Source organism: Netta rufina, assembly GCF_964035555.1.
Source record: "Netta rufina genome assembly, chromosome: 2".
NCBI classification, from domain to species: domain Eukaryota; kingdom Metazoa; phylum Chordata; class Aves; order Anseriformes; family Anatidae; genus Netta; species Netta rufina.
The window spans coordinates 7,444,988-7,472,629 of record NC_140124.1 but is presented as its reverse complement, the minus strand read 5'-3'; the positions used below and the strand labels follow the sequence as shown (position 1 = coordinate 7,472,629).

At 39.1% G+C, this 27,642-nt stretch overlaps 1 protein-coding gene across 3 annotated transcripts; it reads right to left on the bottom strand.

Moving 5' to 3' along the window:
- Positions 1 to 401: 401 nt before the first annotated feature.
- On the bottom strand, positions 402 to 26,977 carry ACTR3B (actin related protein 3B). 3 transcript variants are annotated; one of them, XM_084283232.1, is made up of 12 exons: positions 26,785 to 26,977; positions 19,226 to 19,281; positions 17,284 to 17,408; positions 16,186 to 16,296; positions 14,723 to 14,818; positions 14,457 to 14,564; positions 12,924 to 13,067; positions 12,158 to 12,331; positions 9,077 to 9,169; positions 2,455 to 2,580; positions 1,935 to 2,018; positions 402 to 1,347 (listed from the first exon to the last, which is right to left on the bottom strand). In XM_084283232.1, exons 1-12 carry the CDS (start codon positions 26,826 to 26,828, stop codon positions 1,252 to 1,254), a joined length of 1,257 nt encoding a protein of 418 aa, XP_084139358.1. In that variant the 5' UTR covers positions 26,829 to 26,977; the 3' UTR covers positions 402 to 1,251. The 3 variants fall into 3 exon arrangements, with proteins under 3 accessions (XP_084139358.1, XP_084139357.1, XP_084139359.1); XM_084283231.1 differs by having other exon boundaries at positions 402 to 1,343; XM_084283233.1 differs by lacking the exons at positions 17,284 to 17,408; positions 19,226 to 19,281; positions 26,785 to 26,977 and having other exon boundaries at positions 402 to 1,343; positions 14,723 to 14,814; positions 16,186 to 16,255.
- Positions 26,978 to 27,642: the final 665 nt, after the last annotated feature.

Here is a 27,642-nt window from a genome sequence, read left to right as displayed (position 1 = left end):
GCAAAGCGTGTTGCCAAAGATCAGATAAATATCAGCACAAACAGAAAAAGTAGAGTTTCCTACCCTAAAAAAGTAGAGTTTCCTACCCTGTTAAGATTGAAATCATGGGCGCACAATGTTTGTTCTTCTAACACAAGAACACGTACCAATATAGGGTAGTTCAGCCTTTGAACAAGCTGTCTGGATGTCCTGAAAAATTCCCATTCAAAGATCCTTGAAACTTCACTGGTCCAGAGCAACCACACCTAACTTTGAAGCAAGCATTGCCCTGAGCAGGAGTCTTGACCAGAGATCTCGTTTCAACTGGAGTTTTAGATATCAATGACATACAAATGAAAAGCTAACCTTGGGAGATAAGACAGGAGTATGTAAATTAAGACTACCACAGACATTCATAAAGATGTTAACAGCTTTTATTTCACTGGTGCAAGGCCCGCGTGTCATCCACCACTCACCAACATCAAAACAAAACATCATCTTCTATAAAACAGTTTCAGAAAATTCAAAACAAAATAACAGTGGCTATAATAAACTTCATACAATACTGTGAATCACTTAGTTTGTGTCATTCAAACAAGAACAAATCAGTTTTTAGCATACATGGCTTTTTTTTTCTCCCCAGAAATAAAACATACCAGCACAACTCCAGTACATGCCTCACACCCAGAAATGCATAACATCACTCCATGACATTGACAGCAGTTCGTGCTTAGAACTAGTCATCAGTTCACCCTACCAATATAATAAAATACAAAATGATATGAAAAAACTACATTTACAAAGTACAGTCCCAATCCTGCAATCTAATCTGTTTGGGTAGGTACCTGCAACCATTCCAACTCCCCTGAAGGCAATGTGGTTTTTAGTGCTCCGTTGCTAAAGATTTGATTGCAGAATCGGGGCAAGTGGAAAGGTTTAAATCTTTCCACAAGCAGTAAAACACTGCCTTATTCTTCTAGATTCCACTTCAGTAGTATTTGCACAACCTCCTAAACAGAGAGTTACCTACTTTCAATTACCTCACGTTTAGGAAGAAAGAAGGATAGGCTTTGAAGTAGTTTGCAGAGAAATGGCTTTCACTGAAATGACTTGGGGCTGTGAGCTGTGCTGTAGTGCACGGTGGTGATCCAAATGCTTCCGAGAGATAACCACATCTTGTTTCAGTATTTACAGTACCTGCTGCCTTCCTCTGCTCTACACAAGTTTCTTCACGAGCAAGAAATCAGAGATCTTGTTTCCATTGTACGAGCATTATGACATGACTCCAAAAACAGGATTATGACGACAAATACTAGGGCCATATTCTTCATAGTCTTTCTTGGTGTGACATACTTGGAAGAACTCTGGCTATGAAAATATAAAACAAATCCTCTCAAAAACATAAGAATGCATAAAATAGAAAAACAGACAAATAACGATTTAAAGCGTTTGCAGATTGCAGCTTTACGATCTGATATTACATCTTCACAACAGAATAAAATTAGAAATTTTCAAATGTGAAGGCAATCAAGAAAAGTTTGTCTGAACCAAAAGACTGCTTTTAAATACAGCAGTAAGAAATCCCACTTTGGAGACATGAATTGTTTCCATTTTCTTCCATTTGATTTTCTCTCAGTTTTAGGAACACTGCTTTGGATCCTATACTGCTGAAGTCCTGGCTAATCCCAAGTGATATCTTCAAGAACGAATGGACTATATTACAGCTATCATATAAGAATTATTTCAGAATTATGTCATATCATGATACCCTTACTCAAGTAAAGCTCCCACTTGACCTGTACAAATTTTGCTGTGATGAAAGTTGCATGAGGATTCCAGATTGTGACATAGTTCATGCTGTCACCATTAAAAGGTTTGAAAGTTAGTACTCAAATCAAATACAGCCAGGAGAAAACATGCAATAAAAAATTTAGCAGTTTTTCTTGAAGACTTACTGTTGAAGCCAGCATGGAACCACCAAACCAAACTGCGTAACGCTGCATGTGATGTGTTATCACTTGAACTTCAACTGGTTTGGGCTAAGAGAAACAGTTCACATTTAATCAGTTTGCATTTCCTGGCAAGACTCTTATAAACTGAAAATAACCAGAGATCTTCACCCATCCCCTAACATCACTATCTCATACTTATTACTCAGTGTACCATACCCCCTGGGAGACCAAGTCAAATAACTCTTCCTGATTAGCACACAACAGTTAAATCCCCTCTTGCCTACTGCTAAGATCACTTATCTCCTAGAAAGATACTACCAGAAATGCCCTTACAGACTGCTCACAGTCGCTTCACGGTTTCTGTAAAGACATGTCATACATTGCAACGCTATCAACAGACTTAATAATACATACATACACACAATTCATCTTATAGCACTGTTTTCACTTGGTGAGGTGAAAATTCTGAATTTCATTTCTTTTATTAGCCTCATAATCAAAAGCATTTGAAATTCCTACTTACTTTTATCCGACCACCACTGAGTTCCTCACTAAGTCGCAATCTTGCATCCACTACTCTTTTCAAATCCCTTTGCAGTCGTCGTCCAAAGTCCCTGAACATCGTGGATCCTCCTGAGAGGACCACATTCTGTGCAGAAAATAAAGACACGCTCTTTAAATCCATCTTCAAGCAAGTTTCCCAAAAGGTATTAGGAAGCTGACATGCAACAAAGAACACCTTAAGCATTGCTCTTTTTTATCCATAGTAGGTCCACGGCCCCCTACGTTCTCTTCTTTTTTCTTTAAAGAAGAGTTTTGTGTAGAACGTGCTATCACTAAAGAAAGAGTCCATTAAAATAGTTAGCTAGTACTCTATACATGCAGAGCAGCACAAAGAAGTTTCAGAGATGTTCACAGTAAGCAGTTTTAGCCTTGATGTCAAATAAGGCTCCAGCCTGACTATATTACCATTAGTGTCTTTCCACAATATGTAAAGTTATCTAGTACTTTTTTTTTTTTTTTTTTAATAGTTAAATTCCTAAACATGGTATCCAGCAAGTCCAAGGATTCTTCAAAAAACGTATCGGGCCTCCAAAGAGGACTGCAATACTGAGAAAAATACTGTGCCTTCCCTTTTTCTGGTATTACTTTATTTTCAGAGCAGAGCTGACAGCCTCATAGCTGGATTTGTGCTTGGATTCTGAAGACAGGTTCTAGAATGTCACATCCTTAATTCCGATGATAATGCTGCATGGCCATAGACTAATGCAGAAGTCATCTCAACAATGAGGGGACTCAAAACAGGAACGCTATAACATAACACTGGTGGCAGCGAGAATGCAGTTCACGATCAAAAAATGAACTCTACGTGATTAAAAAAAGCATGTGTGCCCTTGCATACTGCTGCTACCACAAACCAAATGCCAATAAGTGCTTACTAAAATCACTTCTATGCCTGAGACACGCGTTGACAAGGAACCAGACCTACATCAAGAGTTCATTACACGCCGGGCAAAGGGTTACCTCTTAGTAATAGTTTTTGACACTGTAGACCAAAACCGTTCACGTAATGAAAAAATATGGCCAGGAAACCTGCATAGAGATCTGAAGAGTTGAAGACATGCATAATAAGCATTCACTTGCAGGCTGCAGAAGTAACTGCTTGGATTTTAAGCAACAGATTACAAATCACAAGATTATCCTTGTTAAGTGAGAAGAAAGCTGTTTGCTTATTTATGAAAAAAATAAAATCTGTGCACATCATAAAATCCATTACAGTAAGGAAAACTCATTTCTTCATGGTTTCAGATTATCTACAATATAAAAGACTATGTAACAAAGCAGGAACAGAGATACTTAAAAGAAAAGCACACTTCCCCATAACATTACTGAAAGATTTCTCATAAGAGGAGGACAAAGGAGCCATAGATATAAAAACTGAAGCCAGAAACCACAGCTGGTCAGAAAATTAAGCAGGAGGTAGATCCCCCTTTTCCCCCCATATTCAAGAACATCTCCCCTGCATCAAAGTGGTCATGCACTCTATATGAGAAAATTTCTAATGAGACAGGAAAAAAAAAAACACAACTAACTTGAGTGATGAAATAGCAATTAAAAAGATGCCATCAGAAAATACTACCTGGAGATAATGAAGTTGGCAAAGAGAGTGAAAGCAATAATTCTGTTCAAAGCAAATTAAACTTTGAGTATACTGCATAAAGTAGACAATGCTACCACTAAAAATGGATTTCAGAATGTACCCGAGAATAATTGTGTGAATACACCTGAGACCAACTTATGCAGCTACAGAAATAGTGGTAACACTGGAAGGATCTTTTACCATTCCAGGGCAAGAAGCTAAAAGGTCACAGCTCCCTCAGATTATAGCTATTTAAGTATTTCTGCATGTCAAGAAGAAAGAGAAGAGGGTGTACTGGTTGAAAAGGTGAGTCACCTCATTACCACGTATCTGGAAAAGCCAGGCCAAGCAGCATGTGTGATACAAGGTGACACTAACTGCGATCATAACACGATTATACACAGTTACAGTTCCCCTGTTCCCTGCACTTCTGGTCAGCACTCGGCCAAATCTCTCCTACTGCTTTAGCAGAAGACTGCTCACATACGGGCTTCACCAAGCAGGTCAGTCTTCTGAAAGGAGGGTAGAAAACACGTAGTCCTCACGATGGAAGCAGAATCCACACACGTTCCCCACCCCCTGAGCAAACACCACCATTCACAAAGGACACAGTGAAGGAAGCAAAAGACTGTACGGAGAAAAAAAGAAAAAACACCAGCAAATACCTTCTCTAGAATAACTGAGCATAATACAAAGATGCCCATATCTACTGGAATGAAAAACACAGTAACAATGAAGGATGCTAAACATGTTATTTGGATTTCCAGCCTGCTTGGGTATTCTCTAGCCTCCCAGAAAAAGACATCAAGAGTTAGGATTCAAGTATCTGTTTACGGCTGATTCATTTATATGAGATTTCTTCTGATCTTACTGTGCTTAAACACACTTCAGCTGGTTTAACAGTTCTGTGCAAAGCACAGGTTTCACAGCTGACACTGACGATCTTACCATCTGATGGAAAAAAGCTCCAGCTGACTTTTATAGCTAACTTGCTGTAAGTTACATTGATTTGAAAGAATATACACTCTTAGAAGAAAAGAATATATTTCCTTAGAAGAGAGGGTGGAAGACCTTCCATGCACTTGAATAAGGTAACCACAAGTAATAAAAGCAGCCCTTTTATGGGAGGAAACTTGGGAGTGAAACATCTTGAAGTTTTCACAGAGCTCCACGCTATCAAACACAGGGTACAGAAGTGGTTTCTGCCTGGTGCAGTGTAAAGATGCAACGCAGTGTAAGAACACTCTCAGCTGGACACTTCAGACTTTGCAGCACCCAGCTGATAAGCATCTGTTTTCCTGATAAATACGAACTTCAGCAACATGTTCAGAGCTCCCCTCCTTCCAAGTAATAGCCGAAAGTTGTTTTATATGACACAACCACACCACCGGAGACGCATCATTAGAGAAACACGATTGTTAATAAAAATTATGGGTAAAAATAGGAGGATTCACAATCTAAAGGCAAGTGTTCCACAAGCAAGTGAATCAATTAAGTTACACACTTTTGTTAATTTTGTTAAAACTGCGCAATATTTGCCAAGACTGTACGTCAGGTGTAAGAAGAAGTACTCCACATCTTGAGCAAGAAACATTATCTCCAAAATGAAGTAAATGCATTGTAAGAAACACTATTTCTGGAATGAGTTTTATTTTAATGATGAAGTAAAAATATATATATTTCTTTAAAAAAAAAAATATATATATATGTTTCTTTAAAAATCACGATTTTCGATGTCCATTTAACAGTTTGAGTACGGTCCCTGCTGTTCTGCAGAAACCCATCTGCACTCAGACAAAAGCAACTGCGATTCAGCTCTTGTCAGGCCAGCTAGCACAAGAAACGTTATAGAGCTAATAACAGAGGGGATAAGCATATAAAGGGTTTCTTCTCAGCACTACTGTGCTACACTGACAGTGTTAATCACTTGGGGCTTCCATTTTCAGCAGTAGGCACACCCTTCCTTCACCCATGACTCACCATCAGCGCCAACACAACGCAGATCTAAAGGCCTGGTGCTGCCTCCGGCCTGAACTCCCCCACAATTACTCCCCCCTTTGCATTTGAGATTAACAGCAAACCTCATTTTTGAACCCTACCTAGTCTTCTACTCGAAGACACCTACAATTTCAGAGGGGAAAGGTAAGGACAGGGCTGATACAGCGAACAAGCTGGGAACCATCCCAGCCAGGATTTCAGCTCACACACCACAGAGCGGTCTGACAGCGCCATCTACACACCAAGCAGCGTATGGGAAGCTCCTCTCACACAAAGTAGAGCAAAGTAACTTAAGTTAAAGGTGAAATGAGAGAGATATTTACCCCTGATTAGCCTCCCTAACTCTGGATCTCGCCAGGTTTTGACAATGGGTCATTACAAGTTGGGTATTTAACAGTTTAACCTTCTGAAAGAATGCTAACAAGCCTATGCCACATCTCAACTGCAGCAGCAAGCTCAAATTCACAATTTCCCACATTAGCTGCACACCCAACTGAAAGTCATCTCTAGGGAAAAGAATTAGCATCCTTCAAGTTCTGTCCCACCTCCATTTCCACCGAAAACCTGGATGATCTATCCATAATTAAAGCCCACATTCTCCAACATGCTACACCCCCCTCCTCACACCTTGCTTCCTATTTGAAAAGCAAGCTTAGGAAGTCTGAGGCCAAGGATATCAGAACTCAATCCACCCTGAATTGAATCCTGAATATTTAAACTTACTTGGCTAGAACCTTTCAGAGATATTTCTGAAACCAGGTGAATGCTCTGTCAGACATCATTTTTATCTTGAAGTCTTTCATCCATATGTTTGTGCCAAAACCACAGCAGAAAATGGAGAGGAGTTGAAAGAAATCAATCATGGGGATGACCAGTGACCTTACACTTGCATCCACCTGCATTACACTTGCAGAAGGCACAGACCTATCAATAACTGTTCTCATCACGTTACTATCAAAACTCTTGGAAGTATCTGGGGAGAGACTTTGGATGGGGAAAAAGGAAGATGAAATAGAGTACGAAATAAAAGTGGCAGTTTTCTTTACAATGTGGGTGGTGAGACAGCAGCACAGGTAGCCCAAAGAAGTTGTGGATGCCCCATCCCTGGCAGTGCCTAGGGCCAGGTTGGATGGGACTTTGAGTGGGTAGAAGGTGACCCTGCCTGTGGGGTAGGATTTGATGATCTTTAAGGTCCCCTCCAACCCAAACCATTCTATAATTCTTTGAATATAAAACAATCTTTCCAAGCCAACACATGAAGATGGCGTAATCACAGGAATTAAAAAGTGCATTGCTATTAACCATTATACAATTTAAAAGAATTAATGTGCTTCATTTGCACATGTGAAAGAATGCTTCCATGTGCTATTTATTGAACAGCTACAGGCACTGGCCAAACAACAGCCTTGCAAAGGTCCTGCTGCTCCAAACCTTGACATAAGGTGAGATAGCTGGCCTTGTAAGAGAGATGTTGATAAGATCAGGAAACAGGGATCCTGGCAATAGAACCTGATAGAAACACCACAGGACATCAAAAGATGGGTTGCAAATAATTCTCCAAAGGCTATATGCCACATGTAATTTGTGAGAAGGTACTTGCAGATAATTTCTGCATGAACACTGATGAAGCATACAAATATATTCAGTGGAAGCCCAGCACCACAGCACAGGGCCTTGGCTGGCCACCAAGCAGCACTGTGGGCAACTGGAATTGACAAACCACACAAATTAAGTGAGTGAATTTCTGCACCTACACAGTTTTAAAAGAATAGAGATGCTCTTCCCTTTGCAATGACCTTACTAATACTTACAATCTCTTTTAAGCAACTACGACATTGATCTACATTCAATAGACAGTTGTGTAACATTGTTTCAATTACTTAAGTATAATGAAAAACAGAAAGGGGCAAAAAAAAAAAAAAATCCCAAGTTTCTCTTGGCTTGTCAGTAATTATTTGCCTGATGATTACAGCACAGAAAGAGTAACCTACCTCAACTGTTGAATACCACTTTCTAGAAGCCACTACTAATCTCTACCCTAGCAACGAAAGAAGTTTCTCTATGGAAACTTTGGTCTTGCAGGAAAAAAGCACAGACCCAAAAGACAGACAGGCATTAAGCATTTCCTAAAACTTTCTGCAGCATGCCTAAGCCTGAAGTACTAAAAAAGCCACTTTCCATTTGAGTTTGGTAAGTAGCTGAATTTCGTCTTTTAACCTGCTCCAGATTTGCTCTGAATCAATGTGTCTTATTCTAGATGGGGTAACGCTCATTCTAACAGGAGACAAAAACTATTGCCTTCTACTTGAGCAAGCAAACCTCTCCACACTCTCACTTCAGGCTGTTATTTCCAAAAAAGCACTGCTGCTGCACGAGCAAAAAGCAACTAGGAAGCATATAGTCTGCTGCCAATACAGCAAGAGAGCTTGCCACAGGCTATGCCTGTCAGTACCTTCATTTTCATTTCTTAAGGAATCAATGACTGAAAGAACTCTCTGGACTACACCCCTAGACAAGTTTAAGCAGGCTTAATCATTGTCTCCTAAAAGAATTTGTCTTCATGTACTTTAACAATGGGTTCAACACCTGGCTAAAACTGCAGGCAGTGAACATATACATGTTAAGATTATGAAAATATCTATATATAAAACTATGTGAAGGGAAGACCATGAGGTAACCCTTAAAATGGGCAAAATCCAAAAACTTTCATGTACAAGAATTTATACTGCAAATGTCAGACACAAATAGAGCTCCTTGGGGACAAAACTTACCTGTGTATCAAGCCACTGTTATAGGTAATCTTTCTCTCAAAAATAAAAGCAGCAAATACCAAGTACTCCTTATTCAGAAGTGGCATGCTGTTTATCTTTATTTCTACTCAAAGTTCACATTTGTCATACTAGTGGAAATTGTAGCTATGCGTACCGTATATAAATGCTTCATGATGATGATGTTGATCTTTAGTTATCAAAGTAATTGAGTTTATCTTATAACAGAAAGATCATACCTTATATAATGGACGCCGGACATCAATGGGACAGTTCTGTATAACTTCATCGACTACATCCGAAATGGATTCCATAAAATCAGGATTAGCAAACTAGAATCAAACAGAACAGACATTGTATTTTTCCTTCCAAGAAGAACGAAGAAACAAAAAAGGCAGAAGTGAGACTGTAGAGAGATTTTGCAATAGCACTTTTAAGGGAGATAGGGAAAATAAAAGCCAATATTACTTCTGTTCACCAAGTATTCTACATTATATCAAACCCACTTCTACACCGAAAAAGGAATTCTTATTTCCCTTGTAGAGAAATTCAGATTCTCTTCCTTGGTCATAAATTCACTGTTCAAAATCTATGCACTAGAAGCCTACTACTGCATGTGATGTGAGTCTGAGCTCTCCTACAATATTAAATAGGCTGTTACTGTGCAGTGAAGTCATGTCTTTCCTTTTAATAGAAATCTAATACATCACTGCACAAATCAGAATGTTCCACGTAAAAGATTTCAACCCTACTAAGACACACATGTTAAATTCCCACAAAAAAAAATAAATCTGAGGCATTTTTGTTTTGTTGTTTGTTTGTTTTCCTACCCAAGCACAGAAGTGTCTCCAATACTCAAACAGACATAAATACTCTACGTTCTGGGTGGAAGCCCCATCAATACAAATACCTGTACAGTGCTAATAAAATTTCTGCATTTATAAATACTAGAAAGTCAGAGTTACTAATGCTAGTGAATAATCTCGGACTACTGGCCACTTTCCATTTAAAATTTAACACATGCTTTAAAAAAAAACTTATAGCCTAGGGTTTGCCCTTTCAGAGATAAATTTGAGTAATTAAGTAAATTACTGAGAAATACATAACATATTATTTTAGAATATATTATTATATAATTTTAAGATTCTCCCAAAGGTGCAGACACTATTCGCGATTTATATCCTAGGCGAGATGAAGTATCTAACGGGATGAATAACAAAAAGCCAAAACACAAAGTATACACTGAACTGAAAGAGAAATTAGCAAATGAAATTGGCTTGGAGATCAAGAGCCATAAGAATGATGTGAAAAATCCCCAAGAAGTCAAGCTAATTTCCACTGTAAGAATTAATCATGCAAGAAGTTAAAACATTAAGATACAAATTAAAAGAGAATAATGAAAGAAATGGTGTTGCTTCTCATGGAGAGTTCTCAACTGAATGAACTACAGCCAGAAATCCTCTCCCGACCTCTCCAGTAAGTATATTGATAAAAGAGCAGGGCAGAAGGGACGTGTAGAAATTAGAGTTATGATATCCAAAGCAGAGCATAACATGCTCCCAGAAAGAGGGCCAGAGAACCAATATGTGAAATTACATCTCATAGCGAATACCATATGGCTAGGGTATGACAAGTAAAATACCTAAGTACTTATTTTAAAAGCAGAGAAATTATCTGAATTACTACAAACCCCAGAGCCTAACTTCAGGAGAAGCACTAAACTTTTTCTGAAATCTTTTAAGACAGAGATAAACTGAAAATAGGATAAGATGACAAGATGGCTTTACAAAAGGCAGCTTTACCTAGCTAACGTGATACCCTCTGAAGTGAGGAAATAATGAAGTCTAGTGAGAAATTCTTTTTGGATACAGTACACATCATCTACTGTGTTTTTCTTGTCTAGAAAGTCAGTTCTTTTTTTTTCCCCCCCCTAATGCAGAGCCAAGAAACTATCAAGAAATGAAGAAAATGGAAATTAGTCCTTTATCCTACTCCTAACAGTCTTTGTGGGACTATGGAAAGAGAAACTACTAAAACAATGTGTGAGATAGGATTCTATAAGAATTACATGGGTAAACAGTAGGGAGGAGAAACTATTTAGCCTAGAGGTTTAGTGATGACATAAGATTAGATGCCTATAAATTGACCGCAAAACAGATTAAGGCTGGAATTCAGACAAAAGGTGAGAGAATGAGATTTTCAAACGCCTTTCCAATAGGAAGAGGGTAGACAAGAAGAAACTTCAGTATTAATATGGACTAGATTAATTTTTTAATAGTTTTACGGACTACAGTTGCCTGCAATAAGCTGAATAGAGAAAACCTACTCTGCCGTGCTGTAACATATTAAAACTCAATTCTATCTTCTCCCAGGATATCACAACGTCCTGAAGTTCACTCTGACTGAACTACCAAAAACCAGACTAGGTACGGTAAATGTTTCCCAAAACTGTACGTGTTGCTTATTTCCACACCAAGAGATTTCAGTGGACTTCAGCGGACAATGGAGAAATTTAGCATATATGCTTTATAAATTGACTCAATGTCAATAGAAAGTATAAAAAAGTCAATGTCCAAGATTTAAAATAGTATTAGTGGAATGCTACCATGCAGAGCAATGCCCAAAAGGACTGGCAACATAACAAAATACACAGCATAAAAGCATACTAGTTTAAACCTGTGCTTAAAGAAAGAAGGAAAACACCATATAAAATCTGCAAGTTCAAGAACTTTCTTCTCAATTTTAGATTGCCTTTAAAGAAAGAAAATATGAGGCTTAAAGGAGGCTGTATTGAGGTGGGGGTTGGTCTATTCTCCCACATGCCTGGTGACAGGACGAGGGGGTATGGGCTTAAGTTGAGCCAGGGGAGTTTTAGGCTGGATGTTAGGAAGAACTTCTTTACCGAAAGGGTTGTTAGACATTGGAACAGGCTGCCCAGAGAAATGGTGGAGTCACCGTCCCTGGAAGTCTGTAAAAGACGTTTAGATGTAGAGCTTAGGGATATGGTTTAGTGGAGGACTGTTAGTGTTAGGTCAGAGGTTGGACTCGATGATCTTGAGGTCTCTTCCAACCTAGAAATTCTGTGATTCTGTGACACGAGAAAGTAATTACCCACTGTCCTCATGTTTTTCTGTGCTTATGCTACCTGAGACTGTACAAGGTTTGAGTTAGGAAACTTACTGATTCCTCACTTCCACGTGATGGCGCACTCGCATCAAAAATCACTGTAATTCCCTCCCCCCTCCACTTTATTTACACAATAAAGTGCCTGTAACTTAATACTACTAGTACCTGTTCTTACCTCAGAATGATACACTTACCTCAGGATGAAAAAAAATTTCAGGTCCAAGGAACCTTTCATAACCAACATCTATAACAAACTTGTTTTTGTTGATTGCATTGATGCCAGTATACTGCTTGATCCATTTTCGTGGATCTCCATCATATTTAGAAAATTCTTTTACTATGTCAGGACAAATGTAACAGTATTTCTCCTGTTGAGAAGTACCATGCATTAAAATTTGACAAAATAATTATTCCATTATTGAATTACAATGTATCACAAACAGAAGAACAAAAATATGTAACCACTCTTACAGATGGGGCTGTTCAACATATGTTTGTACCCAAATGAATACTGAAGCCTCAACCACCCAAGACAACATATATTGAATAAAATTCCACACCAACTCATCAGATTAGTCTGTCTCAAAATGAAAATGCCACAAGCACTAGGTGCATGACAACAGGGAAATTCAATGGCAAGCTTTCATGGCAAGATCAGACCCATACAATCAGCCTACTGGCATATTTATTAAATTAAAAAGCAAATTTTAAACAAATTTCGAACTTAAAATGCTAATTTAATCTGCAGAACATACTCAACTCTACCAAAGAGTCTAGCATGAAGATTTCCTTCTTTTCCTTCCCCTGCACTTGATTGGACAAACCAGCAGAAGCTTGCATAATTACAACACAGTGCCTGTATTTGCATTTTTAAATGAGCCACCAGCAACTTGTTAAAGCCAAAAAATTAGTTCAAGGAATTTTATTTATATGTTTATTAAGAGATAAAGAAGGGTGTACCTTTATGGCTTTTGCTGTCTCCAGAGATTGTTCAGGAGGAATTCCTACTTCCCTCTCCCTTAGGAGCTGCTGAATAAAGTAAGTGATATCTCTACCTGCAATAGGAATATGTTTGATGCAACTTCCAATTACATAGCCTTCTGCCTATGTGGGAGGAGAGGGAGAAAAACAACAACAAAAAAATATGTTTAGGCATACTCATACAGTGTGGAATACCAACAATTAACAGCAAAACTATCACTCATTTCTACACTACGTCATTTTGATTTTTAATCAAAAAGTAAAATCTTGAAACTGTAAAATGACCATAAGAATGTACAAGCAACCCCCTGCAAGGTGTTTTTTTTTTTAAATATCCTTGATTACAACATATAAACAGATACTGATTAGATAATAGACAATGAAACACACAAGTGGTAGACAAAAAACAGCTTGTACACATTACACATTACAACCCAAAGTCTGATCAGATATTTTTTTTTCAGGCATAATCTGAAAAGATAAAGTAATATGAATAGACTGCTCATGTTCTGTGTCAGAGTGAAGAACAAATAGGAAAAAGTATAAATTTATTAAAATGATCAGGAAAAAAAAATCAAATGAATAAATATCTAACTATAAGTACAATGAAAACAAGAAATCCATGTGTTGATTTTTTTCCCAGGACATATTGACTGGTATTGCTGAGCCGACACTATTTCTCATCTTGCCTTTCACATACATTTCTTCAGAACTTCATATGTTTAATATGTTTTATTGTGTTTGTTTTTTTTTTTCCTAATATTTCCCAGTTGAAGACAATACTGATATAACCAAATTAATACCAAAATGCAAGAAATTAACAGGACTCAAATTTTCATTTCTAAAATAACTGATCATTCAAGCATACTATATGCTTCAGAGATAACACTGTCATCAGTAAAACAGATGTTAGTAATGCACAGATAACTGGGTATTTTTAACATCCTAACAGAATTAAGCCATCTGAAATCAACCACATATATATGAACATGCATTTGTGCAAGCTTGCAGTTGCTTCCATACAAGCAGAGTTCACTAACTTCCAAAAGAGAAAAAAAAAAAAAAAAAAAAAAAGCAGACACCAGCTATACAATACAAAGTGCAGGTCACCAAAAAAAAAAAGTTTGGATGTCTCACAAGAAGCATGCTAGGCATGCAGGAGATTTGACCCACTGATATGTGTTAATACTGAACAGAACTGAGGCACCACAATAATGCAAGACAAGGAGTTACACAGAAATATTCTCCAAAATATGGCCTAATGATTCCTTACTGTGGTCTTCATGTAGCCTGGACAGCTAAAATAATCCCATAAATAATAAATAAAGCCACATAATATAAGAAAAATTTTGCAAAACCTCCATAAGGAAGGAAAGAAAATCCCAAACAACCAAGCACCTCTAAAATTTTTAAAACAAAGTTTACTTTATTTTCTATAGATTAAAATAAGAACTGCCAAACTATAAATTTGTCCAAACCACAGATATTTTCACAATGCACCCTGCTACATACCACAGGAATCACATGGGTCACTCCGTCACCACTGTCAATGACGATTCCAGTCAAAGTACGTTCTCCAACTTGTCGTGATGTCCAAGAGGCAGCTAAGGCCAACACTGCCTATATGAGAAACAGAACACACTTAGAAGCAGGCAGAATGTGCTCATTTATAATCTCAGAAAGTATTGTTTCAAGCATTATAGACATGTGCTATATATGCAAGACTATACATACTACAGCTATACTGTACTTTAGAAGGATATATTCACTTCGTTCACCTGAACAGCAATGTAAAGTCCTGGTATGTTAAATGATTCAAACATGATTTCTGCAAGATACTCTCTGTTTTCAGGTGTATTCAATGGAGGTTCTGTCTGGAGGAAAAAAAAAAAAAAAAGAAAAAAGAAAAAGATTGAAAAAGATCCTCAGTAGTGTCCTAACAGTTAATGTAATGACTAGCTCAGTATGCTAATAAACTTTTTAAATTCTTAATGAACTCAAAAGTCTCAAACAAGCTCCAAAACTAAAAATTTCATACAATCTGGGGAGAGTATCAAGGAGGTTATTTCCACAACAGATGACTTAATTTAAGTTTTCAAAGGAAAGTAACAATCATGTTACAAGAAATGCTGTTTTGTACCATACTGTCTCACTACGGCTAGATAGAGTGGCATGATTTCAACGTCCAAATGTTCACAACGAAAGTAATGTGTTAGAGTAGCACAGCTGATTTCAGAAGGACTACTCATAGGAAAAAACACAGCACTCAATGCTTAAACAAAGGGGAAAGGTTTAATCATATGTGCTAGGAGCAGACCATCTTTGAAGACTCCTCATGTCCCAGACCTCCATGTTCAGTGCACTGAGCAGCTGTGGGCTGAGACACTGCCACACTCACTTGGGTGCTACAAAATAAGACATGCTGGGGATGTGGGATGGCTACACGCGGCCTACGCTCAGTTTTAGCCAGGCAGTGAGAGACCATAGAGTTAGCAGGCGGTGGGATTTTTGTTCAAAAATTCCAGTGTAAGATACCCAGGGAAGCAGTGAAGTCCCCACCCCTGGAGGTATTTAGGAGATGTGTGGACATGGCACCAAAGGACATGGTTTAGTGATGAAACTCGGTAGGCCAGGCTGAAGGTTGGACTTGGTGCTATTGAAAGCCTTTTCCAACAAAGATGATTCCATGATTCAGAGTCATGTCAAAACTAGAACCAACAAAGGGCTCCTTTAAATGAAAAATCTGGAGACAAACCAGGCATAAGGGCAAATGAATATAAAGAATAATTTCTAAAAAGCCTATTGCAAACTACTTCTTAAAATCTAGTATCCTAATTTGATCTTTAAGAGAAATTTTCATACATTTGTGCTTTACCACTAACATATGGTGCTCTACTAAGCAAGAATATCCTCTACTACATTGTAAAGTCAGCCAATAATTTCAAATAGAATTCAGTTTAAATAAAGCAATTAAAGCCTTTCAAAAACAAAATCCAACCTTCAGTAGCCTAAATCACAAACTGAACAGAATTTGGTTCTGATGCACTTTCACGGATATTTTGTTCCAGGTGATGAAGAAATGTAAGGCATGCAGAGAAAAACTCTCTAACAGAGCTTGGAATTGGAATAGTGGAAGCTTGAGCTTGAAATATTATTTAAGTTTTCCTCTTAGAAAAATATTCTTGGAAAAATGTTGTTTTCCTTCCAATAATGTTTTATTTCCCCAGTCTCAATAACTCACCATTAAAAAATAGTGATCTTCAGGTTCAGCTCGTAGGTATTTAAAAATGACCTGCTCCATGAATCTCTCCATGAGGTCCCAGTCTTCAACAATTCCATGTCGTATAGGCCACTGAAGCAAGAAAACATGTCAACCTTCTAGACCATATGAGAATAAACAAAACCAAAAATAGCAATGCTGGAAGCCCGCAAATCCTTACATCTTCTGCAAGAATTAAAACATCTCATCTCATGATCTCATGATATCAAATCCTCTATTTTCACTTTAACTTGAAGTAGTTAACTCTAAATTATCTGGTACCCTCAGGTAATTCCAATTGCAATTTTATGTTGCAAAACTGCAAGCCAGACTGTGTTTAATCCACTATTGTTTTGTAGCAGCACTGTATTTCAATTTCTTTTTGTATCAATTTTATCACTTAGAAAGTTGAAAATCATACTCATATTCAATATGTCTGCCAATCTATAAAAAGAAATAAAGACCATATAGGCAATATATTTTTCAACATACAATCTGATATGTTTACATATTGTTTAATGGTAAGAACACAGATGACATTTAAGTAATAGAGTAGGATGTATAAAATATGATTTTTTCCACATAATTCATAAGCTGTTAACATCTTGTAAGTACAATGAGTCCTCTAGTAGGATATGGAAAATATGATTCACACAGAAGCCACACTGAAGACAGCCTTCCACAAAGCAGTTGTGACATTCCCTGAAGCAAAAGTATCCAACACGTTCCCCAATTCATACACCACATTAAAAGGATACACTCTTAGCAAGAATTTAAATATTCAGCGTTTATGACTATTTTAATAGCAAATCATTTTGAAAACTGAACAACTGCACTGTGCGGTGGGTATTTACAAAAGTCATCAAGCACCAATCACACAGGGCAGCACTAGTAAACACACATTTAAAAGAGGTAAGGCCAACAAACCAAAAGCATGCAGTTGTTAAAATGCCACAAAATATTTCACAAGAAAGTCAATGTGTTTTTTTAAATAGCTATCTGAAAGGTCTAGAACAATATGTAGTAATAAAAATGTGCAAATTTGAGAAGCTTTTTTAAAAAAAAAAAAAAAATTCTTACCTTTGTAGCATAGGTAGGTTTATCTATGGCTTCATCTCCTATGAAAAAGTCCAGATCATCAACACCTTTCATTACCCTCCTCTGAGCCTGGTCACCTACTTTGGCTGATTCTCGGATTGCAATACCTTAAAATAAAATCCAAACAAATTGAGGCAAAATTAAAAGAGCTAAAAAAAAAATTGATATGCATTTTTTTTTAACTAAGGATTCTTTCCCAGGAGTAAAAGTTGGAATATAGAAAGTACAGTTGCCAGAAAGCTGAAATTATATCTATTGACAAACCAATATAGCAGAATTCATTCTCATCGCTCTCTCAGGTAGGATTTTGGTCACCTCTCTCTCATTAAAGTAAATGATAACTCAGAAAAAATCTCTAAAAATTCAGTTTGTTACAGCCTACAGCAGTCACTAAACTTGCACAGGTGCAGCACTCCACCAAGAGATACCCTTTAAGTCTGCAAGCGATGTGATTTTCTGAGTTTCAACTCAGAGAATTAAGAAAAAGAGCAGAGGAGAAGAAAAACTATGTACTTCAGAAATAAGTAGTGGAGTCATTATCCCCATCAGTGAGAACAAGGAAGCAGGGAGGGGAGAAATCAATTTGCGGTGCTACAAAGAAATCTTTGGAGACTCTCATGTGTCCCATTATCAGCCTGCAACTATCACTAAAATTATTAGATGGCTGCTATAGGCACGAAGATGAGACAGCAAAAAAAAATCTGGGGCAAGCTATAAATAAAAATGGAATGAAGTAAAACACTACTTATTTAATCACACAGAGTAGAAAATGCACAGTAGACAGGCATCATCCTCAAACACACCAAACAGTACCAGGACCAAGAATTATTGACAAGCAAACAATTCTTGCAGAAACTCATTCAAGCCTCCACACATTATCTCAGTTTTATGTAACAGTATTTAAAACAAATTCAGGGGAAACACTTGATATCCCGCACCTTTAACATAAGGCATTTACATTTTTACAAAAAAATTACATTAGAAATTCTTACGTTAGATTTTTTTAAAACAATATTTAAAATAGTTAAACTATAACCAGTAGTCTAGATAGAAGACTCTTTGACCCCCCCCCCCAATTATCCTTTTTTTTTTTTTTCTTTTAAAATCTTTGTACCTTCTACTGTGAGTAATCAAAAGGCAGGCTAGATGCTTTAGTAAGGAGTTAACTGATGAAGTCCACAAAAAGTAAAGACAATGTTTAGTGTAATTGGAGATTAACTATGAGACAGTAAGTGCCATTAGGGAACTGAATGCGTAGTCAGTGCTACAATCTATACAAATATATAACATTTGAGAGGAACTTTTAAGACTACAATTAAAATCAAGAACACTGAAAACGCGTAACATTTTCATTTAAACAATTTTAACATAGAAAACAAATTACAATAGTAATTCTGCTCAATAAAACAAATGGGTAACAACATTTGGTTTATATTTACCCACTAAAAATGACCATTATCTAGTCTTTTTTTGACTATTGAACTGTCTGAAGCCCCAGACAAACGTAAATAAGGCAGACGCCACCTGCACTTCAGTACTTAATTTGATGGGAAGCCTTCCCCAGATTACCCAGGCAGTAACCATGGTGTCAGGTAGACAGGAGGTGAGTTGCATTCTGCCTACTCAAGAGTCCTGGCAGAAAAAGAATGGAGATTAAAAGGAAATAGGACTGGAGGTCTCTTCATATTTGTCATAGCAACTAAGAGCTGATTTAATGAGCAACAGTCGTAGCTAACTGCAAACAAGTTCTGTTTAGCTACACTCCAGCCAACGATGCTAACACAGTGAATATCACTTCCCAGATGGACAAGAGACTACGAAGGCCACGCTGGGAATTGGAAAGCAAGCCATTTACTCACCAAAGTGCTTAGTAATAAGCAGTGTGCACTGAGTGTTGGAGGGACAAAAATAAAACACTACTCACATGATGGAATAATGAACTGAGGTTCTGTATTCCCTGCATAGCCAAGTTTGGTGTACCTGGGAAAAGAATGATCAAAAGGTCATTAGATGCATTAGATGCACGCTCTTTTAAATAAATAAATAAAGCTTTCAAACAAAAATTCACAACACTTCTCAGAGTGAAGGCCAAACATGCACATAACACGTCTATATTTTCTAGGTTATGCTTTCAAGTGTAAACCTGCTGAGAAGAAGATTCAGAAGTGGTAAATATTCTAGGTGCTAATTTTTAGACACTTTCAGCTTTTCCAGAGATTTTGGAAGTGGATTTTCAGAACCGTGAATTCTGAACGCTCAGCTCTTACTTTCTCCATCCCATTCCCCAGCTACGACAAAATTTGGGCAGGCCACACTGTGATTAAAGGAAGATGGAGCTTCAGAAAGGAAGATTAGCTTCAGAAAGCTAATATAAGTGAAGTAGTCGTGAGACACGGCATATTTAATATCGTCAAACACAGGGCAGAGGGAAAAGTGTGGCTTAAGTACAAAGCACAGTTCAGAACTTCAGTTTCCAACCCAATACAACTTCTCTTCATGCCTTGCACAAACCACTCACTCTGCGACAGGTATGGCATGGCAATCTATGTATACTACCCAGAAGCAAGCAGGATTCATGAAACACAGCAGATGGTATGAAGCATTGTCTGTCTGCCTCAATATACATACAGTATATATTTATCAACTAAAGTATCAAGAGGAAAAAAAAAAAAAAAAAAAGCAAGTAACTTGGGAAGGAAAAAAAAAAAAAAGAAAAGGAATTTTGACACAAAACCTAAGATCTCTGCATGACATTACTGGCTACAAGCTGGTTCAGGCTTCCAGCAACTAGAAATAATTAGCATCCCAGACTATGGAAAATAGCTCTAATCCCTAAAATAAACAAATACATTCAGAAGCAGTTTCAGAAAAACAAAAATTATTCCAGAGACTGAACTTTTCCTCCAATATTGTCATTAGACAGCTACAAAGTACAACAGCAGCAAGATGTGAGGGAATGAGCATTACTCACAGCCAGTTTTGCCCTAAAAACCTAAAGCCACAAAATTCTTAAACAAGACCAACCACAAAATCACAGCCTAGGTCCTAAAGTGAATTTAGGATCTTCATCTGCAGCCTGCTCTCAATATTTGCTAACTACATCGCTAAAACTGAGGGTTGTTTTTTCATTAAGCAGATTATAAAGTAAGTTCTCTTCATGGAGTATTCGGCATAAAAACACTCATTAAGAGTCAGTTGGCTTAGATAAAGAAATTAAATCAAAACTGAATTAGCAATGACCTTGGAATTTAAATATTATATTTTCAACATCTCTTCAAAGCTGTAGCTTCAATAGACTTCAAGTAATCTTTAAAAAAAAGCCATTTCCCCCAAGGCTAAAAAGACAAGGGCTGTGTTTTGGGGGCAAGGGTTTGTTGTATTTTTAATCATCATTAGACTGAAAGCATATGCCTGTATAATCCAGAATGTTTATGCATACTTTCCATGGCTCTCAAAAGATATAATCAGGGCATTAAATTAGACTGGTTTGTAAAAAAGGCCATTACTAGCAAGAATTCTTCTTATGATAATTACTGCTTAGTTTCTGCACATTTTAGAAGGAAGCCCACCTTGGGAATATTGTTGAAATGTACCCAACAACAAAGCAGGCGTTACACTGGGATTTAAGATGCATTACAGGATACTTACTCTTCATTTGTCTCTCTGAAAGGGGTTTGGCTTGCATGCCCATACTGCCATCCAAGAAAACCATTTTTGGATTCAGAAGGCCTATGTCTAAGCCTTAGAAATGGCAATCACGCAGAAGCCTCGTGAAATCATGAAAATATCAGTCATACCTCAGCCCTCCAAGCCCCACTGACACAAAATAAGTGTATACATACATATATACACATATATATCCATATTTATAAGCTTATACATAAGTTTTTTAATACAATTAGTGTGTGTGCGTGCAAATTAAAATTAAGAAGTTCCTGCAATATAACCAAAATTTATTTCTTAAGCTAAACAGTGGCTTCAGGTTGCCATCCTTCCCCTTTCCAAACACTTGCCAAACTCACTAAGTCAATCACAGTATTAAAAAGACACCCTCAAAGAGTCAATCTAGGGCAGCAGCCTCTAAAAACAATACCTTATAACCCAAACAGTGATCAGATCCCACTAGAAGGATTATTTCAGCAGTTACCAACAGGCCATATCTCAGTATTTTGTCACTAGCTGAATTTCCTCTGCTCTAGAAAAATCTCCCTGATATTTTCCACTATAAGTAGAAAGAGTTCCCTTGGAAGAAGGTACCTCACAGAAGAGATCATCTGGAAAGGTTTCTTTTGCATGCCATTAATCCATGCAGGAATAATATCAGAGCTATATAAATAACTGTATTTTCAGTTTCAGTGGAAAAAAAAAAAAAAAGTCGTGTTCAAAACCAAAAAAATAACCTATTTAGGACCAAACAAGACACAGAGACTTTCCAGTGTCTGTGGCATATTTCAGGTGTTTTGACAAAACCACATGAAAGGGAAACTCAAAGTACTCTCAAAGCCACTGAGGAAGAAAAACGATGCAAACGATGCTCCCCGTTCTTACCCAGCCCACTCGCTCAGAGCATCGCAGACGTGGCCCCAGACTTTTCTCCTGCCCAGCAGGACCTGAGCACGTCCCACCTCCCAGAGCAGAACCCAGGAGTCCATTAAAGCGTTAGGTGACCCACTTTCAGGACCTCCTACGGACCTTGTTCCCTTTTATACGAAACACTTGAATATTCATCGACCTGAAAGGCTCTGGACTTAAACAGTTGGGGAGGTTACCTGCTCTCCAGTCCCTTCTCCAATGAATATTTAAGCATCTGAAGCATGGTTTGCTTTCTCCTGGGCAACAGCCTAGCAGACTAATGGTAATGCAACAACTCATGATCTGTAAATTATACAGACAGCTTTAGGGAACCCGTATGTCAATTTAATTTCATTAAAAGTAGCAGATTTATCGCTAGTGAGATAGGAACCTACTGGAAAGTCTACAAAACGCAGCATATTGGAGACTTCATTAACGATTAGGAGAAATGTGATCCAATAGATGAAAGCTACATCATGAAAGGAGATGTGAAGGAAATACTCAGTTTAAAAACAGTCACCTGAAAGTTATTTATCATTGAAACAGTTTCTAAAAATTGAAAAAGAAATGGGTTTTAATAAGTACTATTTTTCCAGGTGGTCAGATGGTACACAAATCAGTTTGACTAGCTTTGGCATGAGGAATGGTAAGTCTAAACCCTGTCTCTTCTGAGGTCCTGTTGAAACACTAAGAGAAATCCAAAGAAAAATGTAACGTACAGGAAGATGATTGCAAAGATGTACAAATGGACCAAACCTGTAAAAGAGATATGGACCCCTCAGCCACTTTAAAAAGGGATATATTTGGGAAATGTCTTACTAAAGCATAAGAACAACATGATTTAGGCACATGAGACCACAAACTCAGGCAGTTGCTTTAACCACCTCAAAACAGAAGACAATGTTTCTCTGGACAGCTATGCAGAAGAGTAAGGCCATAAACATTTTCGAATTTCCTTCATTTCTATTGTTTTAAAAGTTGGGACCAAAAAGCAGTGTATTACATCCATAAACAAGGTCTGAAGAGAGAGAGAGAAAATGATGAAGAATATCAAAAGCGCTAAAAAAAAGGCCTGTAAAGGAACAAAAAAATAGTAACTTCCGTAATGGGAAAACTTCAGATGATGCTAAAGCTTAGCAGTTTTTACTTCCAGGACACCTGTCACGACATCCTGCCATAAGCAGTTTGTATTATCATTGTTACAAACGTGCCTGAGAAACTTGCAATGCGAGGTCCTCATCAAAATGTGGAAAAGTGCTTTTGAAATAAAAAAGGACACGACAAAGGAAGAACAAAGAAAGAAGGAATGCAAAGTAGGAAATATCAAACCCCAATCCATTATGTCTGCACGATTTGCTAAGAAGCACCACCAGCCACTACAGTAATAAGCTTTGAGAGAGCCGAGCAGGACTGGGGCCTGTGGTTCAGACCTTTACAGGACTGAAACCCATTATTAGAAACAACAGCTAATTAACCCATGCTCCTTAGACCCAGAACAGCAATTAGAAAAATGGCTGGTTGCAAGTCTCACGTGGAAAGGGCAGAGGTGATACTTGCATAGAGCAACCCATTTCACACCAGAAGTATAGTATATAATAAGGGGGGGTGAAACAAGTAGCTGCAACACTGGAAGATGTTATCTCTAACAGGTCAGCAACAACACACACACAAAATAAAATTAAATATATATATATATATATATATATACACATACATACATACACACACAACACTTATATCACCAATTTTTAGACAACTTCAGCTCACTGAACCCAGAAATCAAGCAGTTACCTCTAAGCTGATCGGTAATGCACTGCCAAAGTTTTCCTTACTAAAATAAAAATGAAGTGACTCGAGTAAAATAAACCCAAAATAGAAGTATTCTTCAGTGTCTGCAAATACACACAATGACGAGAAGTATTTTGAGCCACCTCTGGTTTGCACACCCACCTACCAGCACGCTGATGGCCCACCACTAAATGCCAGTTGTTAAAACTAGTCATGAAGTTTAAAGCTGCTTAAAACAGCAACATCAGACAGGCCTGGGAGTCCTTAACCAACTAAAAATAGCATGCCCTTCGCCACAAAAAGACTGATAGCAACACATAACCTGACCGCCAGAAAAACCTCCCGCAAATAAAATGAAGATGTAGGGCATCAAAATTGGACAAGTCATTTGCAAATACTACTGGAAAAGAGCAATCATATCCAATAAATTGTTACTGTGCTCTGCAAACATTTGTCATAAATGGTTCGCCTTTCATTCATAAAGAAAAAGTCATCTCTCTAATAATGTTAACCTGTTGCTATGACAATAAGTTTCTCGCCAAAACCCTCTATTTCCTATGCACCCATTGCTGCTTTTTTGAGGAACTCCAGTGCTGTGCAGGACTGAGGCCTGTGGCTGCTAAAAACAGTAAACTCACCCAGGCTTCTTGTGCACAAAACAACATCAGAAAGAGTCTTTTCACAAACTTCTTAAATCCACTTACATGAAAAGAACAGGGATTAGTCTCCAGACAAAGCACCTCATTCAGTATCAGACACAGAAGTAGAAAAGTGTATTTTATATATGTAACGTTCCACAGCTCGTCTGCATATACTTTTTCATTTCCGCTATGCTCTTCCAAATGTTTCATCTGAAAGCCTTTTCATGAATAATTTGAATGAATTGTTTGAAGCTTGTAGCCCAAAGTAGGTTCATTCTAACAATAAGAAGGTTTTCAACCCACACAGAGGAAAATTCCAGAGACTGTTATCAGTGACTCAAGCTACTTCTGGCTGCTTTTGTTCAGAATATTTCTTCTTGTGCTGGAAGATTATTTATTTCAGATTTAGTAACCTCGTTGCTAAAAGGTCTTCAACACTTTGGTGCTGTGCAGCAAAGCCAAGCAGAAGTCCCATCAGAAGTGACACCACGTTGTCTCATGAATTAAGACCATTTGGAGGCACGGACATTAAAAGTCCACTTGGGGGATATTTGAACCCTTTCTGAAACAAACTGATATACAAGCACACACACATCCAACAATTTTTGCCATGCAAGCACTAAATAGATTTCAGAAACTCCAATTATTATTTTTCTGCAAGCACGCAGTAAGCTATTTTCTGTCCTTATTTATTTTGTATAACTGTTGGTCAGCAGTATCTACTGCTAGTGCAAGAATGGAATCACTTCACAAACTTAGAGCAAAAGAGGTCTCCTGCAAGACACAGGCATATTTTGTGCATTTTCTGGATTCTGTAGTTTATATTGTAGCTTCTGTAAAGGATTCACCTAGAGTTCCCCTCGCTTTCCAGGAAATCTCTTCAAAACTGTGAATCAATACTCCTATAACACCAACAGTTCTGTGCAGAACAGATACTTAAAACATCTTCAGCAAATAAATAGATTGAACCTGGGGAACTACCAAGAAGAAGCTAATGCACACGCAGAATCAGATGCAAGATGAAACCCATTCTCTATTCTACTCCCAACGTTTTCTTTTCAGCTACACACTCCAGTATTCTCCACTGAGAAGACTGAACTGATTTCTTGTAATATAAAGGTATGAACAGAGACAAGAGACTTCTTAAAATTTTGTCACAGTTTAATGAAGACATACTTCAAAATACAAAACCCTTTTCTGGAAGAAGATAAGGTAACACCACGTCAATGTAATGTGCTTCCTCTGGTTCCCTCTTTTTTTGTTTCCTCTTAATATGATGGCTCAGTTTTGGAAATCTTAAAAGTAAATTCCAAGCATTACATAAATGAAAATAGTGCAGCAAGTTCCCTGCAGAAGGAAGGTCTATTATCGTAATAAATTAAGGCAATCAGTGACCCTGAGGCACAGCCTGACAGCTGAAGTTATTGGCTGAACAGTTACTCATGGACCGGTGTCTCCTCTCCTCCCGAAAGCTCTCCATAACTGTTGGGCCAAAGGAAAGAGATTAGCAAGAGCACATTACATATCCAGTATCTCCTTCATTACCACTCCCTTCGACACCTCCCACTCCCAAGGCACAACCACCTCGATGATGACTGGTCTTCGCTAGCCACAGACAGGTAGGTAAGACCTGTTCCTCTGAGAAGAGAAATGCCTCCTCAGCACAGCTTCTGCAATTTAGATTCGAGTCCTTGGAGCATTGGGGATTACAAAACTCATGGCTTGGCTAAATGTAGAGTACATCTCATGTTGACTCGACGAGGGCTAAGAAGGGATAACCTAACACCAAAGGACACCACTAATGTGATACAGGTGGCTTTCCTCTCTCTGCTGGCTGAAGGCAATACCCCAAAAAGCTCAAGAAGATGTGCACTCCTTGAGGCACGATCAGATACAACCCAGCAAGGCCACCGTGGTCCGGCCGCTGCGTGCAAGAGAGATGCCACAGCACAGCAAGAACGCCTCACCTGGCCCACGGTCACCTCTGGTGTGCAACTCACAAGCAAGACAAGCACAGGGCTTCTCTCAGCATGCAGCCACTCAAAACACCACCTGCGTTTTTAGCATTTTAGCCCTATGATGGTTTAAAGTCAGTGAACGTGAGTGGAAACTGGACCCATGAGGGGAAACGGGCACAGGGAGACGGAGCATCCCCGGGGTGACACGGCCTGCCCTGCTGCGGCTGCCAGAGGGGAGGAAGGGCAGGAGGAGGAGGAAGGAGAGGAGGACGATGAGAAGGAGGAAGATGAGGATGAAGAGGGCACCCGGCGGGGGGAAGCAGCGGCCTGCCCAGCAGCAGAGGGGCCCGCAGCGGATAGAGGGGACCGGGACACACAGCACGAGCCCGGCTGGTGACAAAGAAAAGCCAAACCCGGAGAGGAAAAAGGACGCCCCACCGAGCCTCCCCCCGGCACAAAGCCCCCCTCAACGAACCCACACGGGGACCGGCAGCACCGACCCCCCCCCAGCTCCCCGCACTCACCCGGTGCCTCCGTCTATCACGCAGGGGGGCAGGTAGCTCGCCATGCTGGGGAGCCGGCAACGCGGTTCCTACACCACTACCACCACCACCACCAGTAGCCGGGCCGCCGCCGGCTCCCCCCGGGCCGGCCCGGCTCGGCCTCACTGCATGGGCGGCGGAGCGGCGGCCGGCACCATGCAGCCGCCCGGCAGCGCCGCCCCCGGGCCGCATGCACCGCCCGCCGCCACCACACGGCGCGGCCCCCGCCCGCCTCCGCCGCTCGCGGGCGGCCATTTTAGGGGAGGGCGGAGGGGCTGACGGAGGGGCAGCCTCATGCCCCCGTGGGGTCCGTCCCGGAGCTTCGTGGCGTTGTGACGGGCTCCAGAGAGGTGTCAGGGGCTTGTCGTGGGCTGTGCATGTCAGCAGGGCTGTAATGCTCTGTAATTTTCTGTCAGGGCTTGGCATGGTGATTTTTGAGGGGTGCTGTGCTTATCTCCCAGCTTTCCGAGGGGTGTCCCTTCGCCTCAGCAAGTGCACGCTGACTAGGTTGATCAGATAAAAAAGCTTCTTTCAAACATGGCCACAAAGCTGGGGAAGGAAGGAAGGGAAAGAAAGGGTTCGCCACCCCTCAGCAAGCATCGCAGATGCTGCTGCCCTTCCAAGCAAGACTCGCCTGGTGGTTAACGTTTCAGTGATGGTGGGGTTTGCCCCCGGAAAAACACCACCATTTAAGCAGTCAGTTGTAAAAACACAAAGCTGGGTTTCTCTGGGTGCAGGTGGCTGTGGCACAGCCCACAAATCCTCTCCGTTGGCCATGAGCAGGCCCAGAAGGCAGTAAATTCAGGCACAGGTCTCGACGATGCTTGAAAAAAAAATAGG